We start from the raw sequence: 20,253 nt of genomic DNA, 5'->3' as shown, positions 1-20,253 counted from the left end.
TATTTATTAACAGTTTAACAATACAATTTACGTTTGTATTACAATAGTATTGCAATAAAATAGACAATGACCATTGTGCACACTATAGTAGTTTTGGCCATAACTTATCATAAGGTTACATTGACACACTGATTATTATTATTATTATTATTTAAATCCAACGGTAATGCTAATTAGGCGTTATTAAAATACAAATCCACAAAAATCTATCTACACTTCAATGTGATGACTGACTAGGTGAATAATTAATAGACCTTACTACTGATGGTTCAGGGCCGAACCTAGTATTTTAACGAGCGCTTACAGCTTAATTATTATTGTACATTTATTGTACTATATCATTATTAAAGTCGGTGAGTTTTATTAATATCATCAATTATCCGTAGTTGATGCTAAAGAGTAGTTCCATTATTTCTGGTTAAGGTAATTGCCGTTAATCAGTTGACGGAGTTCGGTTATATACTTATGTACTGAGTTTATAGAACGAACCAATGGCAATTACCGTTTGGACTACTCTGTAAAATACCAACTTGATATTTTATTAAAATGGAGCAAAATCCTTTTAGTCTCCGTCGAGCTCTGGTCGGTTTTAACATTTATGTTTTCGCCAAATTTCCGTCAATAAGTTAATTATATATATATAAACATTGTTATAAAAGTTTCAATGCTAATTTAAAATGACTAATTTAATTTTTCACGTTTTCGTGACGGTCGAGGAGTTAAGAGATTAAAAATAAACTTGTACAAACTTTGAAAATAAAAAATGCAATCTAAAACGGATTAAAAAAAATACTTCGTTTTTTTTTTGTACACAAATTAATACTGGTAATGTATACATATTTATACTATAAATTTCTTGTAAAAAAATATATGTACTATATACAACAAAAAAAAAACCATTACAATTATTTGTTTAAGGTCTAGACAGTAAAAATTCACTAATCTTCTTAACAAGTATTTGAACAGACGATAAGACGTATAGGGATTGATTTATGTCATTATGATATGCTCTGGATTTGTTTATGAAATTATTCACTTATTTGGGGTGGGGAGGGGGGTGTGGTATGCATTTGATTACCTTAAGCTCAGTTTAATACCGTGCTATTTCAACGAGGACCATTATTATTAACTTGGGGACTCGGTTTTGCTTGTTTTGTACACATCTGAACCCGAGTCCCAAGCTACGTTTGATTTCATGTGTATCCCCGCATCTTGGTATAATTAAACGGCATTAAGTGATGATATGCCTTTCAACTCCGGGTGTGCAGGCGATTAGCATTCGTTTACAAGTCAAACGATTGAATGGACCGAAGGGTAACCCTTAGGGTTACGCCTATCCGTATATTCCAAACTGTTACTGACCAAGTTACCTTTACTTTTCGGGTCTATTAACATAGCTGCTAGACTGAACAGATTTTCCTGGAAAGGTAAGGTTAGGTTAGGATGGGAAATTGATACTCGATGTTAAAACGCTGTCACTCCTTTACTAGTTTACTCCCTCCCAAATAACTTGTTGCAGACTAAAAAAAAAATGTAATGCATACAGTGGAGTTTAAAGTCTCCCAAACGGTTAACGACCTTGGCAATGCGTCGTAGGGTTTCCGAAGAATACAAAAAAAAAACACCAAATTGTTTACAATAACAACAAAACACATTTATATTTCCTTACCAATTTATTCCATTATTAATTTTGGTCATAACTGTGTATAATTTTTCCCAATAAAACAAAAAAAAATTACAGTAAAAATAGCTTAATCGTAACACAGTTTTTGAAAATTTCACAAGGGTCACAAACAATATTAGATTTAAGTGTATTGATGGTGGTGGTGGTGGTGGTTATAGTTTGGGGTTACCCGTCAAGCTACTCACCCTAAATATATATATATATATATATATATATATATACATTACAATTTAAATAGAAGATATAATAATATCATACATAAAAACACAATATTTTTTTTTATACAATAATAATACGTTGTTGTGTACATACAAAACGTTATAAACGGATTCGATAAAATAAAATAGTACAATAATAATAATAATAATAATAATAATAATAACGTTAAGTAATCATATTATTACTTTTTTTTAATATCACATTGTCGTTGTTTGGAAACGTGTGAAAATGACTATGGTATGCGTAGGTATGGAATGGTGTACGATGATAACAATAATAATAATAATATAGTATTTAATGATAATGTTTTACAATAAATAAATATAATGAAATAAAAATTTTAAAAATCACATCAATTTAGCGACAAAATGATAACAGTAGAAAATATAGTCATTGTTTGATCTATGATATTAAAAATGGATGCGTTCGGTACATTTACACGTCTACGCTTGTTTTAAACACATTAGTTTTTATTTGTTTTTTGTTGTTTTATTTACTTTAAGCGTCTGATATGTTCGTTAATTACATCCCTATGATAGTGTATAATATTGTGTACCTATGTTTTTATTTCCTATCTGCAAATATAAATTTTCTTCCCATAATCATCGCTTTTATTATACATTATATCATTATAATATAATGTGTCAATACATTAACTATCAAACACTAAAAAAAAAAACGAAAAAATAGACAATCGAGATATTATTTAAACTAGATTTTCACAAACACAAATAATGAAGTTATTGAAACAAAACAAACTAAACTACTTTTCAAAGTCCACCAAGTATAGGTACTTAAAAAAAAAATAATAAAAAAACATCAACCAGTATTTTATTGTGCACATATAATACGATTTAAATAAAATATGTTTTTTTTTATTAAATAAATTCCTACATTACATTTACCTAACGTTATAATATAAATATTTTATAGTTAAAAAATAAAACGATTGGAAGTATTCGTTATTAATGTACACACAGAGATTCAAACAAAACAACAACAGGCCGATTTTGCATTCTGAGATCGCATTATGGCTTCCTTAATGCTACACTAATATTATAGGTATGGTTAAATTATATACTATACATATTATATAAAAAAAACAATGGCTTAAATGACGGGAAATGTTCTGGTTAAAATTACACTGCAGTCCATAGACAAAAAAAAAGTAGATAGAGAGAGAGAGAAACGGAAACTCAGTGAAAATGTAGTGTGAAATATTTAATTATTTAATTTTTTTAAATCTGTTTTGGCCTAAAATAATAGAATTTAAAGTCAATATTTTTGCGTTTCGATGAGGTAAACGATATATTATTACATATTTTAAAAATTATACCGTTTCCAGAAATACTATGTAGGTAAAAGGGCGGCGCACTTGCTGCGAAGAAACGAGGTAAAAGATTATACACGGGGCGCCGCCAAAGCGCAAGTAAGTTTAAGTAATATTATTACTGTGTTAACGAGCCCAGAGGAAAATTTATGTCATGTTTTAATTGCGTTTATTAAATACTAATAATAATAATAATAATATGTTTTTTCGTTGGAAATATTAAATTCTATCACCAAATCTATTCATCCGTTTCTAATTTTTATTATGCAAGGATTTTATTGGTTTTTTTTGTTTTTCTATAAAAGCACCAATACCAAAGAAAAAAATGTACATAATATATACCTATATATGTATATCACATAAAGTACAACAATAATAATAAATAATAATAACAACAACAGTAATAACGTTTTTTTAATGGAAACTATGTAGATGGAATCATTATAATATGTAAGGGCGAGCAAAAACAAAATATGGAGACTTGTTTAGTATACTTATCTCGGGTTCCGTATTGCGCGGTTGTGGACGAAATTGTTTGTAAGAATTTTTAATTTTTTATCAAGCTCAATTAAAAGACATAAGCCAGACAGACAGCCAGACAAGCTGGCAGACGGACACGGTGACAATGTATTACCCTAAGTTATCATATACTATTGCATACAAAAAATAATAGTATATATTATTATATACATATACATAATTCGGGTATCCGTTTTGTTGGCCAATTAATATGGGAGAAAACCTTCAAAATAATAACCTACCGTACTTACACCGTTGGTGTACAATAATGTACAATTTTATAGAAAAACGACGACCCTATTTATCCGTTGTTTTTTTGCGGCCAAGACGAAATTATTTATGCCTATGAAAACACACACACGTTATATTATATTATCATTATATAATAATAATACGTTTAGGTACCTCGTATAAGAAAAACCGGTGGCGTTGCCGGTACTGTTTATCTCTCGACGAGGATATTTTTTTATTTTTTGCCTAGATGTTTTTTACCAAAAGACAACATGATCGCATAATAATAATATTGTTATATAACCGACAACGTTGTCGTTGCACATAAGAAAGATGACCTAGTGATTCTTCTCCCTCTCGGACGGGTCTCTCAATCGCCTGATGGAAAATCATAAAAAAGTAACGCAATTCACTCTAAAACCATTACCGAACTAGAGGAAAAAAATCGACTGGCCGTTGTGGGTTGAAAAAAAAACGGTAATTCGTTCGTTTTTAATGACCCTTTGGGTGATTAGCGACGATTTTTTTTTCAATTCTTCGATCACAGTCGTTATCGCACTCTGACCACAGTTCATCCCAATAGTTTACCCGGTCGATTACTATATAAAAAAAAAAAACATGACAGACTACCAACATTAATATTTTAACCTCGTCTCTTGTGCTACAGTTAATAATATATATTTGTTACACAAATGGAAGAACCGAGAAAAGTCTATTTAGAAAATTAAATGTTTAAAAATCAACTACGAACCGGGAACGCCGTTGAATGTAAAACCAGTGAGGCAACCTAACCGGTAAACGAGCTGAGTACAATAATCAGAGTTGGCAAAAACGGCTGATTTTATTTAGGCCCAAAAAAATTGAAGTATTAAAAAACCTGATTGTTGCCAACACTGATAGTAATACTTAAACGCTGTACACGTCTTGTTTGTTATTATGACTTGTTATTAATAATTATTATTATAGCACGGCGGTCGTGGTCATCAGAAAGCCCTGGCCCGTTTGGTCTCCTCCTCGACGATCCTCTGCTGCATCAGGTAGTTGGCCATGGCTATACCGCCGGCCGAGCCGCATATGGTCACCTTCCGGTTGGTGGTTCCGGGCGCGTACACGCCCTTCTTGGATATGTGTATGGTGACGCCGCTCATCTGTTGGATTTCGACCAGCGACCGTCCGCCGGGGCCGATGATGGCGCCCACGATGGACTCGGGCACGTCCATCTCACGCTTGACGGACTGTTGCTGGTCGTCGGCCATCTCGAACAGCGCGGCCGCGGCGGCCACGGCGGCGGCCGTCGACGTGGGCCCCATGGGCTTGGGCGCCGCTGCCGCGGCCGCGGCGGCCGCCACGCCCAACCCGTACGAGTTGGCGTTGGCCAACGACGGGCTGGCCGCGTTCTGCGACAGGATGGCGTTGATGGATATCGCGCCGCCCGCCAGTCCCAGGTCGAACAGATCGTTGGTGACGGCGCTCAGCAGCCCGGTGCCGTTGTGGTGTGCGGCCATCGACGGTGCCTGCAGCACGTTCGTCTGGTTGATCAGTGCAATTATCGTGCTCGGGCTCAACACGCTGTGCCTGTGAACAAGACAAAAAAAACCGGAAACGGTATCGAATTACTACACGGCGATGCCTTAAATAGCAAACAATTGTTCGAGTTTATTGCAGAAACAACGATTTAAAACAATTGTATTTAACGTCTGTTCGCCTCGGGGCCGACTCCGCGAGCAACCCGAAACAACAATCACCTACACAATAAGTCATTAACCTTCCCCTTTGTGTTTTATTGCACTAGACAATACAACGAAAACCCGTCGAAACGCTTCTTAAGTATACGGTTAAGTATTTGCGTTGTGTCGAAAGCATCGAATTTTGGACACAGCAAAAAAGGGCGAGGGGAAGGGACCGCAAGCTTCTGCGTTTGACAAAGCTTTGAAACTGCTATAAAACATAATATGCGCAAAATTACATTAATGGAAACGTTTTAACGTATTGGCCACAGTTACTATTTAATGTTTTAATATTTTGTAATTTTGGTAATTTTTTGTTTATTTGGCTTCAACAATGTCGCTTGTTAGCTCGATTGTGCATAAAAATTATTACAAATTGTAAATGACATAAGTGTTTACCAATATAATGTAAGTTTTTACAATTTATGCGTCAGGTTTGTTAACCTGAGTTTGTATACTATTAAATGAAGTTTGATTGTTTTTTTAGAATTTTATTTAAAAAGTATTACCGTTTGGAATAACAAATGCGGTAGCGGTTTACGCAAGAAACGGTCAACCGGAGAGAAAAACATATTATTTTATTTTATTAGGCGCAGTGTTTGAAATGAAAAAAAGTTTGGGGCCAACGTCGAAGAGAGCTAATTGAAAACAGCGAAATATACTTGCGCCAAATGACATGTATTCAACAAAATCGTCTTTATAAATGTCGTATAATATAAATTATATACACTTGGGTGTTATACCTTGAGTTATTATTATTAGATTGTTTTGTTTCAAACTTGTTGCAAAATTGTAATTCCTATATACGGTATACTTCACACGGCCGCCGGTCCCAAATCAATAACGCGGATGATTCCATCTACCCGGGAGAGGTGTTTTATCTATGGCCATAAATCTAATTGCCGTGTCTCGGACCCAAACCACTCGGCGCTCGCTTTTAACACAGCCCTGGTAGATTAATTCGATCGTACCCACCCCTCTAATAATAATAGTATCTACTTACTTGGCCAGTGTCAGGAAAGCCACGGCTATCTCGCCGACCGCCGATTCCGGATATCCGCTGGACCTGAGCAGCGGTTTGACGTTGTCGAGGAATTTGTTTGAAAATATGCCGTTGCTGACTTCCTGCGGCGACAGCGTCGTCGTGTTCAGACTGTAACTCGTTTGGTTGTTGGCTGTGGAAAATTGAAAAAACACCGTGTAAGAGAGTGTGAACGCAGCAATGGGCACGCTAAAGGAACTTATACTTACAGCAATTGGTCGTGGTTAGAGCGTAAGGAGATCCCGTGGGATTGAAATTGGCCACGGGACCGTTGACGTCGGCGTAGCTCAAATTCGGACACGAACCGCTCAACGGGTCTTCGATGATTTTATTGAGAATGCACAGACATACCTTCTTGTTGCCGTCCATATCGCCTGGAAAAATTAAACGAGACGCGTTGTTAGGAACAAACCCTGTGTCAGACGTCAAAACCAGGAAACGACTCAGATGAGGTGTGTGTGTGGAGTGAATTGAAAGAAATATTATGGTTAGAGAGAGAGGATTTGACCGACCTAATAAATTTGCAGTAGATAAGGCGGATTGGAATAAGGAGATTTGTCAAACGAATTAATATTTACCTGAAACAGTGATGCACCGTTCCTGTAGCGTAGTGTCTTTGGCTTTTTGCGATATTTGCACAAAACATCCACTGTCTTCCTTCAACTGTTTGATATACGTGCCGGCTTTGCCGATAATCATACCGGCCGTCGAGTTTGGTATCAAAATTTTCACCTATAAAAAGTTTAACAGTAGAATTTCATTAGATTTTATCGTTATAGCATATAACATTGTCAATACATTTGTATATATTTTTTTTTTTTAAATTAAATTTCAAAGACGTGCACGGTTAGGTCGAAAAAGTGAATTGAAGAAAAGTCTTCAAAGAAATCAATATTGTTGTAAATGGAGTACAGCAAATAGTTATCTTTCCTTTGCAGGCGACGAGACGTCAAATCGAATAGTCATTGTGAACATGCTATGTAAATTCGCATGGTTTCCAATTATAACATGTCAAATGTACTTGACGTTTTACCAAAGAAATGATTCTGTGAACGAAAAGCGCTCTCAAAAGCACACACTACAAATTCAACGTGAGAAATGTCATTAAACTTTTTTGGCGCCAGCATTTTCAACTAGCCATGTAAGACCGTATAGTCTTACAGAGGGTTGGCAGGTGGATTTTGTACACAACAACCGGACAAAGGTGGCAAGGGTAGTAGAATTTACACATAGTAAACCAATTTACAATAGTGTTTGTATTGTATATACCTGTTTCTCGCGATCGGTAATCGCATCCGCAGAATTTTGGACCCTATTTGCCGCTTCTGGTTTTTCCCGAATTCGTTCCATAATGAATGTCAGTGCGGCCATTATGTGTTCGGAGCAAGACCCGGATATTATGCACACTCTTTCGGTAGTGCCTGAAAAAAAAAAATTGATTTATGTTCAAACACTGTTGCGATGACACAAAAATGGCTATTGTATCTCATATAATATATTGATTTGACACAAAATTGGTTATCATGTCAAAGATCTTAATGGATTTTAAACCTGAAATCTCTCTGCGAATGACGTTTTTCTCTATTTAGTTATAATAATTCATTTAACGGGTCAAAAATAAAATAAAAATTATATATTATATAAGAAAGCTAAAAAATTATTATTTAAAACCCAGACATTGTTTGATTAGCATTTTTTTTCAGTAAAAAGTTAATATTTGAAATGATAAACATCAAACAAATAGTCTAGTGAGTAAAATTTCTTAAACATAAAAAAAAAACTTTGATAATCAAATTGCGCCTTGCAAGTTTTTGCAACTAAGATAAATAACAAGTAAGAAAGTTGCAATGTTCAGCATAAATAAGTTAATAAGATACAGCTAAATTTAAATCGACTTGACTCAAGACAAACATATTTAAATATGTAATATGCTTTAGTAGTCTACCTACTTGCTTATAAAATATGCAACATAGTCCCAGCAGGTTACCATCATTAATTATAAATAACTAAATCAGTGTATAAAACTTCTGCCAAACTTAATTGTGTGTGCTAGCAAAATAAAATATTACACGAAAAAATAACTTTTTTTTAGACATTTTTTTATTGAAATAATTTGGTTTGGCTTGCTAAATCAACTATGCCTTGGACGATATTTAATTGAATGCCCTATATTTATGAATTAGTCATAAAATATTCCAAAGAGGTCATTCGAAATACAAGAAAAAACATCATTGTAAAATCAATACCTTCTTAATTTCGCATCAAAGCTAAAATAATATTTATCGCCACCTACAAAGTTATATACACATCCAATACTATAATGGTGCTTTATCGAATTACATTATATATACATCTATTTCGTTTCTATAGTAATTTTGCTTTTCAAACAAAGAAAATTCAATTTATTCAAGTTTTGATGTTTGTATACAATCTACATATAATATTATGTACATTGCGTTATATTTAATGTTAACACTGAAACATATTGTTAGAAGAAAAAAAACATATTTGTAATACCTATATGAATATAACAAATCTTGACAAAAATATAATGGTCATTTCGAGTAAAACGCCTATTACTATAACGCCATTGTTAAGTACACGGTCGTATTTTAACAATGTGTTTTTACAATATTTGTATAAAATGCTGTACAAATGGAAGTTTGTCAAATATTTAGGTGTAAACTTTTAACAAAATAACGCAAACAAAAGAGAATAATTTATTATAACTTTTATACAAAAAAAATAAAAAAGGTACAATGACAGTAAATTAATTTTTGTTACAATAATATTTTCGTTTCTGAAAAATAATACAACGAAAGGCGTTGAGGCCATTTTTAACATTTGTTGATCAAAATTTATATGTTTTGAATGAACAAAACGGTTTCATTTTTATTTATGATTTTATTTTCAATAATATTCGAATGGCTTATACTTATAATATATTACCACTATTGCATTTATATTAATAATTTAACAAGTTGAAGTATTTGGTAAAGTTAAGATTAAGTTTTTTCAATGTACTAATATTATCAATTAACTAATTTTTACAAAATATTTATTACGAACACCGTAATTTATAAAATATATTCAGTTTTTACAAACTGAAAACTCTGTAAACTTGCATTAATTTAGACGTGAGTTGTTATTGTGAATTGAATTAATTCATTGTTTCTTTATTCATCATTTAAAAAAAAAAATGTATATATAATATGTTATGTAATGTTGTTTTTTTAATTTTTAAGAGGTAAATAAAAATGAATTTCCGGAATTAAAAAAAATTCTAAGTAAATATATTTTTCTATTAAGTTATTTAAAATGAAAAATAATAATTTATTCAAATGAATAATAAATTTCAATTGTTTATGAACGGGTTGCTCTTAACTTTTAATTTTAGACCTTAATTCCTAGAATTTCACTTGAAAAAGTGAGATAAAGTAAAAATGTCCACCCCTTCTAATAATATCTAATAATTTCCCCCTCTAAAAATTCGGTGACAATATTGTTGTTGGTATAATTATTATTCGCATAAAAAAACTGTACAGAAGATAAACCCTTTTAACCATAAAAATGTACGTTATTACATTGACAAAATAATTGTAAATCTAATGAATGTAATTAAGTTGAAATCAGATAATAATTATATACCACGTTATGCCATTTGTTAGTCTTCTCGACGTTTGTAACGGTTATGTATAAGCACCGAGCAAAACACAATTTGTTCCACCAATATGAAAACAACTCTTAATTGAAATTGCCCAAGCAATGCAACGTCACCATCATCGTTCAGCCAAAGGTAAAATGTGTAGAAAATATTTTTAACTATTTTATATAAATTACATTTTCCAATCAACAGCACAAGTTTAGCTGTTATACAAACAACGTTGTAACCGAGATTTTATGACTATATCAAAGTAGTAATGAAATGCAAAATTGAGAGTGTCAAATTAATATACAGAATAATATGTAAACCGTCCATACATTACATTATCTATTCATCAGTGGTTCGACTCACCTGGATAAAAGTCGTTGGTCTTTGACATTTTTATTTTCGTGTTGGTCTCGGTTTGTAACTGTGCAATTGTTTCGCCACCTTTTCCAATTATAGCGCCGGCAGTAATGCAAGGTATTAATATTTTCATATGATACATTCCATCTGTACTTCCTGAAAACAAACCGAAAACATACAGTTTAATGTATATTGCACTGTTTACAACATGTGTAGTACATTTATTTGCAAGGCTGGACATTTAGGGTTGACCGAGCTTAAGGTAAAAGTTTACTGTAACTTGCAATCTTAAATGCAATAGCTTTTATTCAAACACGACCGTTAAGTTGGTTTTTTAATTATTGTTGTAATACATACGTCAAAAGTTTGAAATGTTGACGCTGGTATGACGATAAAAACGATGATTTTTATTTATGGAAAAATTCTCATTAAACGCGTAATGAGTATTATGACAGGTTATAATGTAATCTCGGTACCGCATTTATAGATAATAAATACTGGCGATTAAGCCTTTCACGATTTCATTACAACCGTGTAATTGTGATATCATTTAACGCGTTAATAATAATTAGAGTTCATAGGATATTATAGCTCGTGCTTGGCTATCTCAATAATCATTTCAACGATAAAATTATAATATAGATAAGAAAGTCAGCAGCCGTCATTGGCAAAGTTACTTTCCCGAATAACCTAACACGAGCTCATACTTTTAATATCAGTTACATCCTAACCCTAAAGGAGGCACGTGGGGTACAAGCCCAGAGCCCTCAAACCCCTCGTGCAATGATAATGTAATGATAATTAAACATGCCATAGTAAAATAAGTGTACAAATACTAACTAGAAGAAATTGTTTGTTTTTTTTAGACGTCCTTTGAAGTAAAAAAAACACAATAATATTAAGACAAAACTGCGCCTTTGGTCGTTTGTTGTATAAAAAAAGAGACTAAATATGTTTTTCATTTAACAATGATGCAATAAGACTAGGGGTCTCGGTTTCGTACGTGAAGTAATACATACGTGATCACGTGAATAAAAGTAATATAAAACCCGTATGTTTAATTCACGTGAATTCGTTGTACGAAATTCACGTGATCACGTATATTAATATTATTCACGTGAATCACATGAATAAAATTATAAATTCACGGACAATTTCCAATCACGGGTTAAACTCGTGATTAATTTCACGTGAATCCGTGAGCCGTGATTCACGTGAAATAGGGAGCCCTAAATAAGACCGATGGTACCTGCGTGTTTGGACAATTTAGTCAACAAAACTTAATAATAATAATAGGATATTTTTATGATATTTATATTGGCGTTTTGTTTGGTCGAGAAAATATCAACATTAGCCTGATAGTGCAGCGTCCAGCGTATGACCACATATTATAGTCTGTGTGCAATATTGAATTAGTTACTGCGATAGCATACATCATATGAGTGGTGTATCAACTCAATGTGTTATCGATCCAGGAAAAAAAAACAAATTTCAGCAGACACGTCGTCAATATGAATTACTATTGATGTGATCGATTAAATAGTTATACGGTTTTTTTTATTATACCAATAAAAAAATTTCACTTGTTTAATCTACAATCTTCTTCGACCACATTGACCAAAACTGAAAAAGTGTCACTGATATAAAGTATAATATTCTCATTCGAGCTATACCTACATATATGTACCGCCAACTGACGCATTACCGCGCCAAGCGAACAGTGAATGACATATATCATTATAAAGTTGATCAATCATTAAAACCGCTCTGTACCTAGGTATAAAAATATATAAATTGAAGTATACATTTGTTATATTACCGAAAGTAATTGAAATTAAAAGCCGTCGCCGCACCGAGAGCGGATCGAATACCTTTTGCATCGAAGCTAGATAAAAAAAAAGGTTTTATATTTATTTGTTACACACATATATATATATATGCATATTTATATTTTGGCAAAACACTCGTTATTAATCCCCCTGGACGGTCAGAGCTGGAATAATATCACAAAAACACTAATATACTTATATCCGCGGGTTGCAAGACTTGGCAAATGGACGAAATTGTTTTGGCACAACACCCAAATTCGGTGCTGGACAAAATGTACTTAATTAAGTTTTACGGCCACCCGTCACGAGCCCAGCTCGCATAAACTTATCGTTACATCAAACTGTTTTAACCCCCGACCGAATTAAACACAATTATGTTCGAATTAGCTTTTGTACAACAACATTGCTGCGTTCAAATCCTTTTTGGATTTGGACATACCCTAACTCATTTGCAAACAATTAACAGATTCTCATACATAATTATCAGCGCAAAATTATAATGTCAATAATTGTTTTACAAGCCAAGCCCAACCGGATTCCTTGTCCATAACCACACAATAATGCTGTTATCGTTATCAGTGTATAAAAACGATTTTTATATCAATAATTAGAGTTATTTTTTTTTATCATTTGACATTGTTTCGAATTTAAAACAACGACGTCAGCGTTAAATATAGTATTAAAAAACATATTAGGTTTAAAATATTTTTGTTACTCATACTAAAAATATTGATTATAACTCAAGCCGTGAACCTGCGTCCGATTTTTTAGTATGATTAAAAATTAAATAAACATTACTCTTCTGATAATTATTATTTTTTTTTTTTTTTTACTATGACCTTTAATAATAAAAAAGCTCTATACAAACGTTTATTATGTAATCTTTAAACGAAAAAATACAGGTTGAAAAGATGAAAATTAGATAACTTACAAGTGACTGGTAAGTTTTGTAATTTCATTATGACTGTGCGGTAAAGCTTTTTAATAGGGAAACACATTTTAATAGCAACTCACAATTAAATGCATCGTTAGATAATTATACAAGGTTATTTTTATACTTCATTAGAATTTTTAACATAATAAAACATATTGTATGCGAAGTACTTAAAAAAAAATTATTCAAGGCTGTGTGACGATGCGTTCCAAGTTTAATATCATAATAATACCCGTTTAATTTAATTTAATTTAACCGTGCCATTAAAAAACTCCATATACATACATAATGTACATAGTTACAGGACAATAATTATTAGACTTTTTAGTGCAACATATTATTGTAGTGGCGTCGCGTAATGGCATTGTCATTTATCTAAACTATATGATAAGTTGCCAAGATTTTCGCGGTAAAACTGTATGGGAATATTATGTCTGTGTCAGATGGGTCTTGTCTAGGTGGTGAACGGACCACTTAAGGGTGGTTGGTAACTAGTGTTGGCGAAAAGCAGAAATTTCCAGTTGGAATACACACATCTATAATATACGAGACCGTACTTAGGTATAATACAGCAAACCACATACAATATAATGTTTGTGTTCATACGGGTGGGAATACATTCCGGCTGTATAGTATTATAAAATATAATCATCACGTAGACGTCTGGGGGAAAAATCACATCAATCCGACGCCGCAACGCTTTAGGCTGGTTTTTTTTTATCATATCGTAATAATAAAAAACGCTTCTCCTATTGAATTGAAAAAATATATATAACGTGAATCTTACGGCAGTATAGCGTAACGAGTCTCTTAAGACCACAACAAAAACCGTATACAATTTGTGTAGTGCATACATAATTAATGTACAATTAAAATCAAAGGTATTATCAATAAAACCCTTTGGCAGGGCGTCCGATTAAACGACGGTTTAAGACGGTGGTCGAATACGGTTTTCACATTACTATCGACGGTCCAGGATAGATATTTAAGGGTAAAATATGATGTCAAGTCCGCTTTTACTTAACAGGCTAACAAGTTAGATTTGCCGGTGAAGACGTCTTCGAAAAATTAACAACAAAATAAATAAATTACTCCCGTTAAACCTTGCGGATAGGTCACCCGGATTAGGTCGGATTTATATTTGTTCTCAGCCGTTTCGCCGGAATGCCAGCGCTCGTCTTAGCGCCACCACTACTCGTAAGTCTCCCGAAGAAAAGTTCACCGTACTAACTTCCTTTGGGAAAAGTTTCGTCCACGTTCTGGAAAACACACACACACACCGATATTGCTCGACTGCCGAAGAGTAAATTTACCCATTTAAAAGCGTTCCGGCCGTAAGACACATGATATATATAATGTTGTTTTAACAATAAATTACTACAGTCGTGCATCTTCGCGCGATCAAAGTGCACCGATGACGATAAACGTCTGAAATAAAAACAGTATACATCTAGTATGATAATAATATATACCATTGTACGATTCACAGGGTGCTACCGGATTAAATAGCATAATTAAAAATAATAATTCGGCAATTTTAGAAACAAATTGTAGTTCTCGGTTGCATGTTAGAAATGCTTAAAAAATAAGTATCCTGTGCTAGTAATTTGTTCTGGCTTCAGCGTTTATTCTTGTACTTACGTTGGATAAGTACAGTATGACAGTTTGTAAACTCAAAACAAAACCGTTCGTTTCACTATTACTGCTGTTTATGTACAGTTGAAATGTCTCGTTGATAAATTTTCGTTTATTTAACTGTACCCAATCACAATTGTTCATCCATGCACAGCTGGGACAATTTTTTTAAAATAATTCCCTATGTCATTATTTAAGTTTTGCTATTTAATCCGGTTACACCCTATAGATGTTCTCATTGGTATAACGCTCCGTTCTTTCGGCAACTTGCCACTAGTGTAATAATTAATACTATATTAATTTGGCGTTCTGTGCCACGTTCATCACATTTCGGACGTTTATAGGCGTGACAAATAATAGGAATTTAATACAAACAAATTGACAGAGCTAATATAGGAAATAATATACAGCTAGTACGAAAATAATAACGACGTTACACTGCCGTCGCACTTCAATATACTAAGACGTTTTCGTTGATATTTGGACGAGGGGATGACGATCCGGGGTGTCGTCGCTTTTACCAACCCCCATCCCCCCGTCTTGAGCCTAGCTCGGGGTGACTTTCATAAACGATGATTAACGGTTTCCACCGGACAATGGCGATCTCGAAACGACAGCGATGGACGTGAAAAATGAACGTCGAATACCTACACGAACTCGGGCACAACACCTTTTGATAGCCACATGGAAATCTTCCTGTCTTCAAACTCAACTCTGGCCTTCTCCCAAGACGACCGATGTGCTGGATTGCAAAGTCATAAACCGTGGCGTTGTACTAAAATAGGTAGGTGCCCAGACGGCATTGATATAAAATCACTAAGGAATATAGCCTTTGATTAGGTATTTGTGATTTATTCAAAGGGGGTAGAAACGTATAGGATAAGCTCGGAGTATTTGAATTCATCCACGAGACAATTTCAGATAATAATTTTGCCCTATACGTCGGACCACGCGTAAAACGGACCAGCTTAATCCGCATTGCATAAGACGTTTCGTTAGCGAACCCCTGGAGATTAGCCTCACGGATCTCTGGATCTATCCCTGGGGCATTAAAAAAGTTTTGGCTCCGTTTTGTCCACGGTCACGTTGAGTGCACCGCCGCGGTACGCTTTGAACTGCTGTCTCGGTAATAATAATTGGTAAAAAAATATATATACAAAAAAAGCTGTATCCCGCTAAAAATAAAACTAATAATTACTAAAAAAACTTTGGGTTTTCGGCTTAAAAACCGTTTGTCTCGACAAACGTAAAGTTTCAAACGAGAACTTTCGTCATTATTTTCGCCCAGACGTGTTATTTAAGAATACAAACATTTCGAGACATTCGAGTGAACTACTGACAGTTGTTCCAAAGATGATACTCGGTCACGCTAACAATATTATGTACACATTTTCATTGGTTATACATTTATTTCCTTGGGGTTAAGCGTAAACGAGGGTGATGGAAACAATTTATTAATTAATCACTTTGTAATCACAAATTTAAATAAATAGTGGATTATTTTCCTTTTTTTTATTCCTGAGATAAGAGAAATAGAAATTATCCGTCTTGGCCGTATGCTTAATGCTTTGTTTGCATTTGTCCCACCTGACTTTCCGGCCAAAACGTGAAATTAAATATCAATTCAGAGCGAATGTAAAAAAATGCAGAAACGTTTTGTGTACACAAGTATAGATGCGGTAGATAAATATTAATTCTTTGCTCGGAATGATCCGAATAATAAATGTGTTCTTATAGCAGCAAAGATACTTTTATCCGCCGGTAATATATCTTATACAGTCGTTATTCGCTTGGGCGTGTGTAATTTGGCCGTTTCCATCTCAAATGCATCTAAAAACCGTTTATGGACGTGACTTTTTTACATTCACTTTTAGTCTTTTTACGCGGAGATTCCAGCTCAAACCACGAGCCAGACATTTTCAGACAAAGTAAATAACACAAATATATATTGTAGGCTATTTCTATAAACTATCAATCTTGTATATAGTCTTCTAGACGTCCCAAGACTTGCCCGAATTCTAGGTTTTGATAATAATATCGATATTGTACTGGATGTATTACACATAGTGATTGCTTGTCTGTGTCATTATACGGGTTTCCGGCAAATCCAATAAAAGAAACTTGAAAATATTATATTCTTACTTTGCCGGTGGGTTTTTGTTTACACATATTACTTCAACTATATTATGTAAAGAAAACAATACTTGAACAAATGTTTTATCATAACTATACTGCCTAAGCGGTTTCCGAGTATTAATAATGTAAAATTATTTTTGACGTATCGTCCATGAAGCAGGAAGCTCAACGGCAAGATAATAAGTAATAACACTATAGTAGAACAGCTAAATTATAACATTCGTCTACATACATCTCAATATTATTATGATTCGTTTAAAGCGATAACCAAAATATGATATGATAACATATTTATTGAATTTCCTGTTGTTGGCGCAAAGTGATTTTGACAACCGTTATTAACATTTAAGGCTTTAAATCGGTTAAAACTATTCGAAAATGCTGAGTGAATTCACTATGTGTGTAACATAATATTACAGTAGATATATTATATACATTTATTTATGTGTTATGATAAAAGTAGAATTCCGTATTACGCGTTTACCATAAGTTGTACTGTGGTTGATGGCTTATATGAATTTTTCAATTTGTGTACATACATTCTTTGCATCCTTCGCTTACGGCAAAGTTAAATGAGTAGCGACGTGTGGCTGACAGATGATCGATTTTCTTTCAAAAAACCGCGGAAACGGCTTTGGCTAAACGCGGAAAACCTGCTACTGTACTTATACAGTCCAACAGATTTATAGCTTAATGAATTGGTTACAAATTGCCGTTGCATAATTCCCCACAGACGTGCGTGTCAACCGACGGGTTGTGGAGCCGCCCACTCGTTAGAGACGGTGATGTTCCTTAGCAACAGCAGTTAACGGCGAAAATAACATCTCTGATATATTCTGATTAATCTTGTAACCCGCAATTAATATTACACACCCCCGCTGAGTTGCTTCTCGATTACCTCGGTCGGGCAAATGAAGATTTCGGTGATTTATATACGATACAAGACAAAACGCGCTTTACTTTTAACTTCAGACGTTTAACGACGACGTTGTGTGTTTTACCGGATTAACAGTATAGTAGGTACACCGGGCTACTACTAAAAACGTGATGAGATTTTCGACTACTTGGATTTTTATCACCCGGTACACTTGATGTTATGACCAGATGTCATGAATTCGATTCATTAACGTCGGACACGCGTTCGCCGACTTTTTATACGGCTGTTATTAGCTGACTCTTACTTTTTAGTATATCTTTTATTTATCGTTAACTTTTATGGTACACAAAGTTCTTTCAAAAACAACCCCACGGCCCCGGATATTCTAAACCACCCTCGCTCGATGAATACAATACACAACCTGGACCAAAATCTGTATATTCTATTCTGTTATCATTTCTAATAATTATTATGTTCATCTACGTTTAATAAGTTTTGAGTTCTGGATAAGAAATACAACAATAACATTGCTAACTAGTAAATTTCAATTGTCAAGTTTAGTGTAAACGCAATTTAAAACAATTAATAATGTCATGGATAAAATATTTGAAAATATTCCACATCTATTCAAGGTGTATCGTGTAACGCACAATTCGTATTGCAGTTTATTCTATAAAACAGAACAATAAAGACGGATTTGTTTTCCTTTTTAGTTTCTTCGCGAAAACGCTAAAATTATAAAAATTAAATCGCTTTGAACATCAATACCCATCAATACAATTTTTAATCAATTCCATCATCTCATGTTCGGATTTTAAACGGTTTTTAGAGATTTACAATGCCAAAGTTCGTCAATACGTCTTTATATCATAATGTATATTATAATATATGAGTCGAACAGATTGTTTCATTATTTGCTATACGCACAACATGATTGCTACCATTATTGATAATATGAATCAATGATACTTTGTTACAATATGATATAAATTATTTCGCTCGCCTTCGTCATAAACCGGACGTAACACACTTTACAGCAATGACCGTTCACCTATAGTAACAATAATTGTGAATTTCAACTTTATGCACGTTTGTCTTACCATCGAGTTCAATGTTTTAGCCAAAAATAACAAATCTTATTAAGTTTTACTTTTTTTGGAAGTGCAAGTGTGTTTGGTACGTTTTCGAAAATTGTACAAAGCGCTAACACGATAAAAATAATATACAACTAACTTTTCTAATTTATTTTTATATTCTAAGGGTGGCAATTGTATTATGATTTGATATGTTTTTTTGTTTTTAATGTGCGCTGCTATTATGGAAATGCGTTACATTAAATCCTACGAAAAGAGCAAGTTTAATTTTTGCCACGTTAAATATCGAATAACGACATTCGCTGTTAATAATATAATATTATTTTTTGCAAGGGCGTCCATTTATAATTATATAATGTAATTTTTTTTTCTTTGTATATCCGTGTGAACTCAATTTGTATTCACCATCAAATTGCGCACGTTATAATGAAAATATTATACAGTCTTTATTGTACAGGTGTATTTGAGTACCAGTATAAATTACACGCATTATAGCATATTAGACGCATGCAATTTTTAAAAATAGACTTTTATTTTAATATGTGTTCTAAACACATTTTGTCAGTATAATGTATAACTCAACGGTATATTCAAAAAAAAAAAAATATAACAAGGTTTTTTTAAGTTAAATGATACAGTGATTTTATTCTGTTAAGTAATTGTTTAAGCTTAAAAAGTTTCTTACAAGAACTTTATTGTATTAAATAATCGAAAATTATTTGTATTGTTCAAGTCTGAAGTGTTTTCTTGAAGGGTAGTTTTTGAGAGTAAATTTTAAAAGTAAATATATATATATATATATATATATATATATTATTGATGTATTAAACATTAATAGACAATAGTGCAACGAAAAGTAATACACATCAACGTCTACTCCAAATAAACCAGTTCCAAATATTTGTATACATTTTTTTTTCGTCTTTTATTGAATTTGATTTTGAATACCCTGTTTTTGGTTGTATTTTATGTTATCAAAATTCTGTA

The 20,253-nt window shown here is 33.2% G+C and overlaps 1 protein-coding gene across 1 annotated transcript in view; it reads right to left on the bottom strand.

Annotated features, from left to right (window-relative positions):
* Nucleotides 1–1,656: 1,656 nt before the first annotated feature.
* LOC126833683 (RNA-binding protein Pasilla) overlaps nt 1,657–20,253 on the bottom strand; it is a 50,257-nt gene continuing 31,660 nt past the window's right edge. The window contains exons 2-7 of the mRNA XM_050565151.1: nt 10,768–10,917; nt 8,022–8,173; nt 7,331–7,484; nt 6,962–7,126; nt 6,714–6,885; nt 1,657–5,558 (exon numbers count right to left, since the gene is read on the bottom strand). Of these exons, the coding sequence (XP_050421108.1) occupies nt 4,967–5,558; nt 6,714–6,885; nt 6,962–7,126; nt 7,331–7,484; nt 8,022–8,173; nt 10,768–10,917 (1,385 nt within the window). The 3' untranslated portion in view covers nt 1,657–4,966. The remainder of the gene's footprint in view (nt 5,559–6,713; nt 6,886–6,961; nt 7,127–7,330; nt 7,485–8,021; nt 8,174–10,767; nt 10,918–20,253) is intronic.

Source organism: Adelges cooleyi, unplaced genomic scaffold (assembly GCF_023614345.1).
Source record: "Adelges cooleyi isolate 19-005CV unplaced genomic scaffold, UGA_ACOO_1.1 ACOO_flye_CR_arks_rails_tigmint_CR_PRNA_2, whole genome shotgun sequence".
Classification (NCBI taxonomy): Eukaryota; Metazoa; Arthropoda; class Insecta; order Hemiptera; family Adelgidae; genus Adelges; species Adelges cooleyi.
The sequence above is the reverse complement of the archived record's forward strand: the minus strand, read 5'-3'. Positions and strand labels throughout refer to the sequence as shown.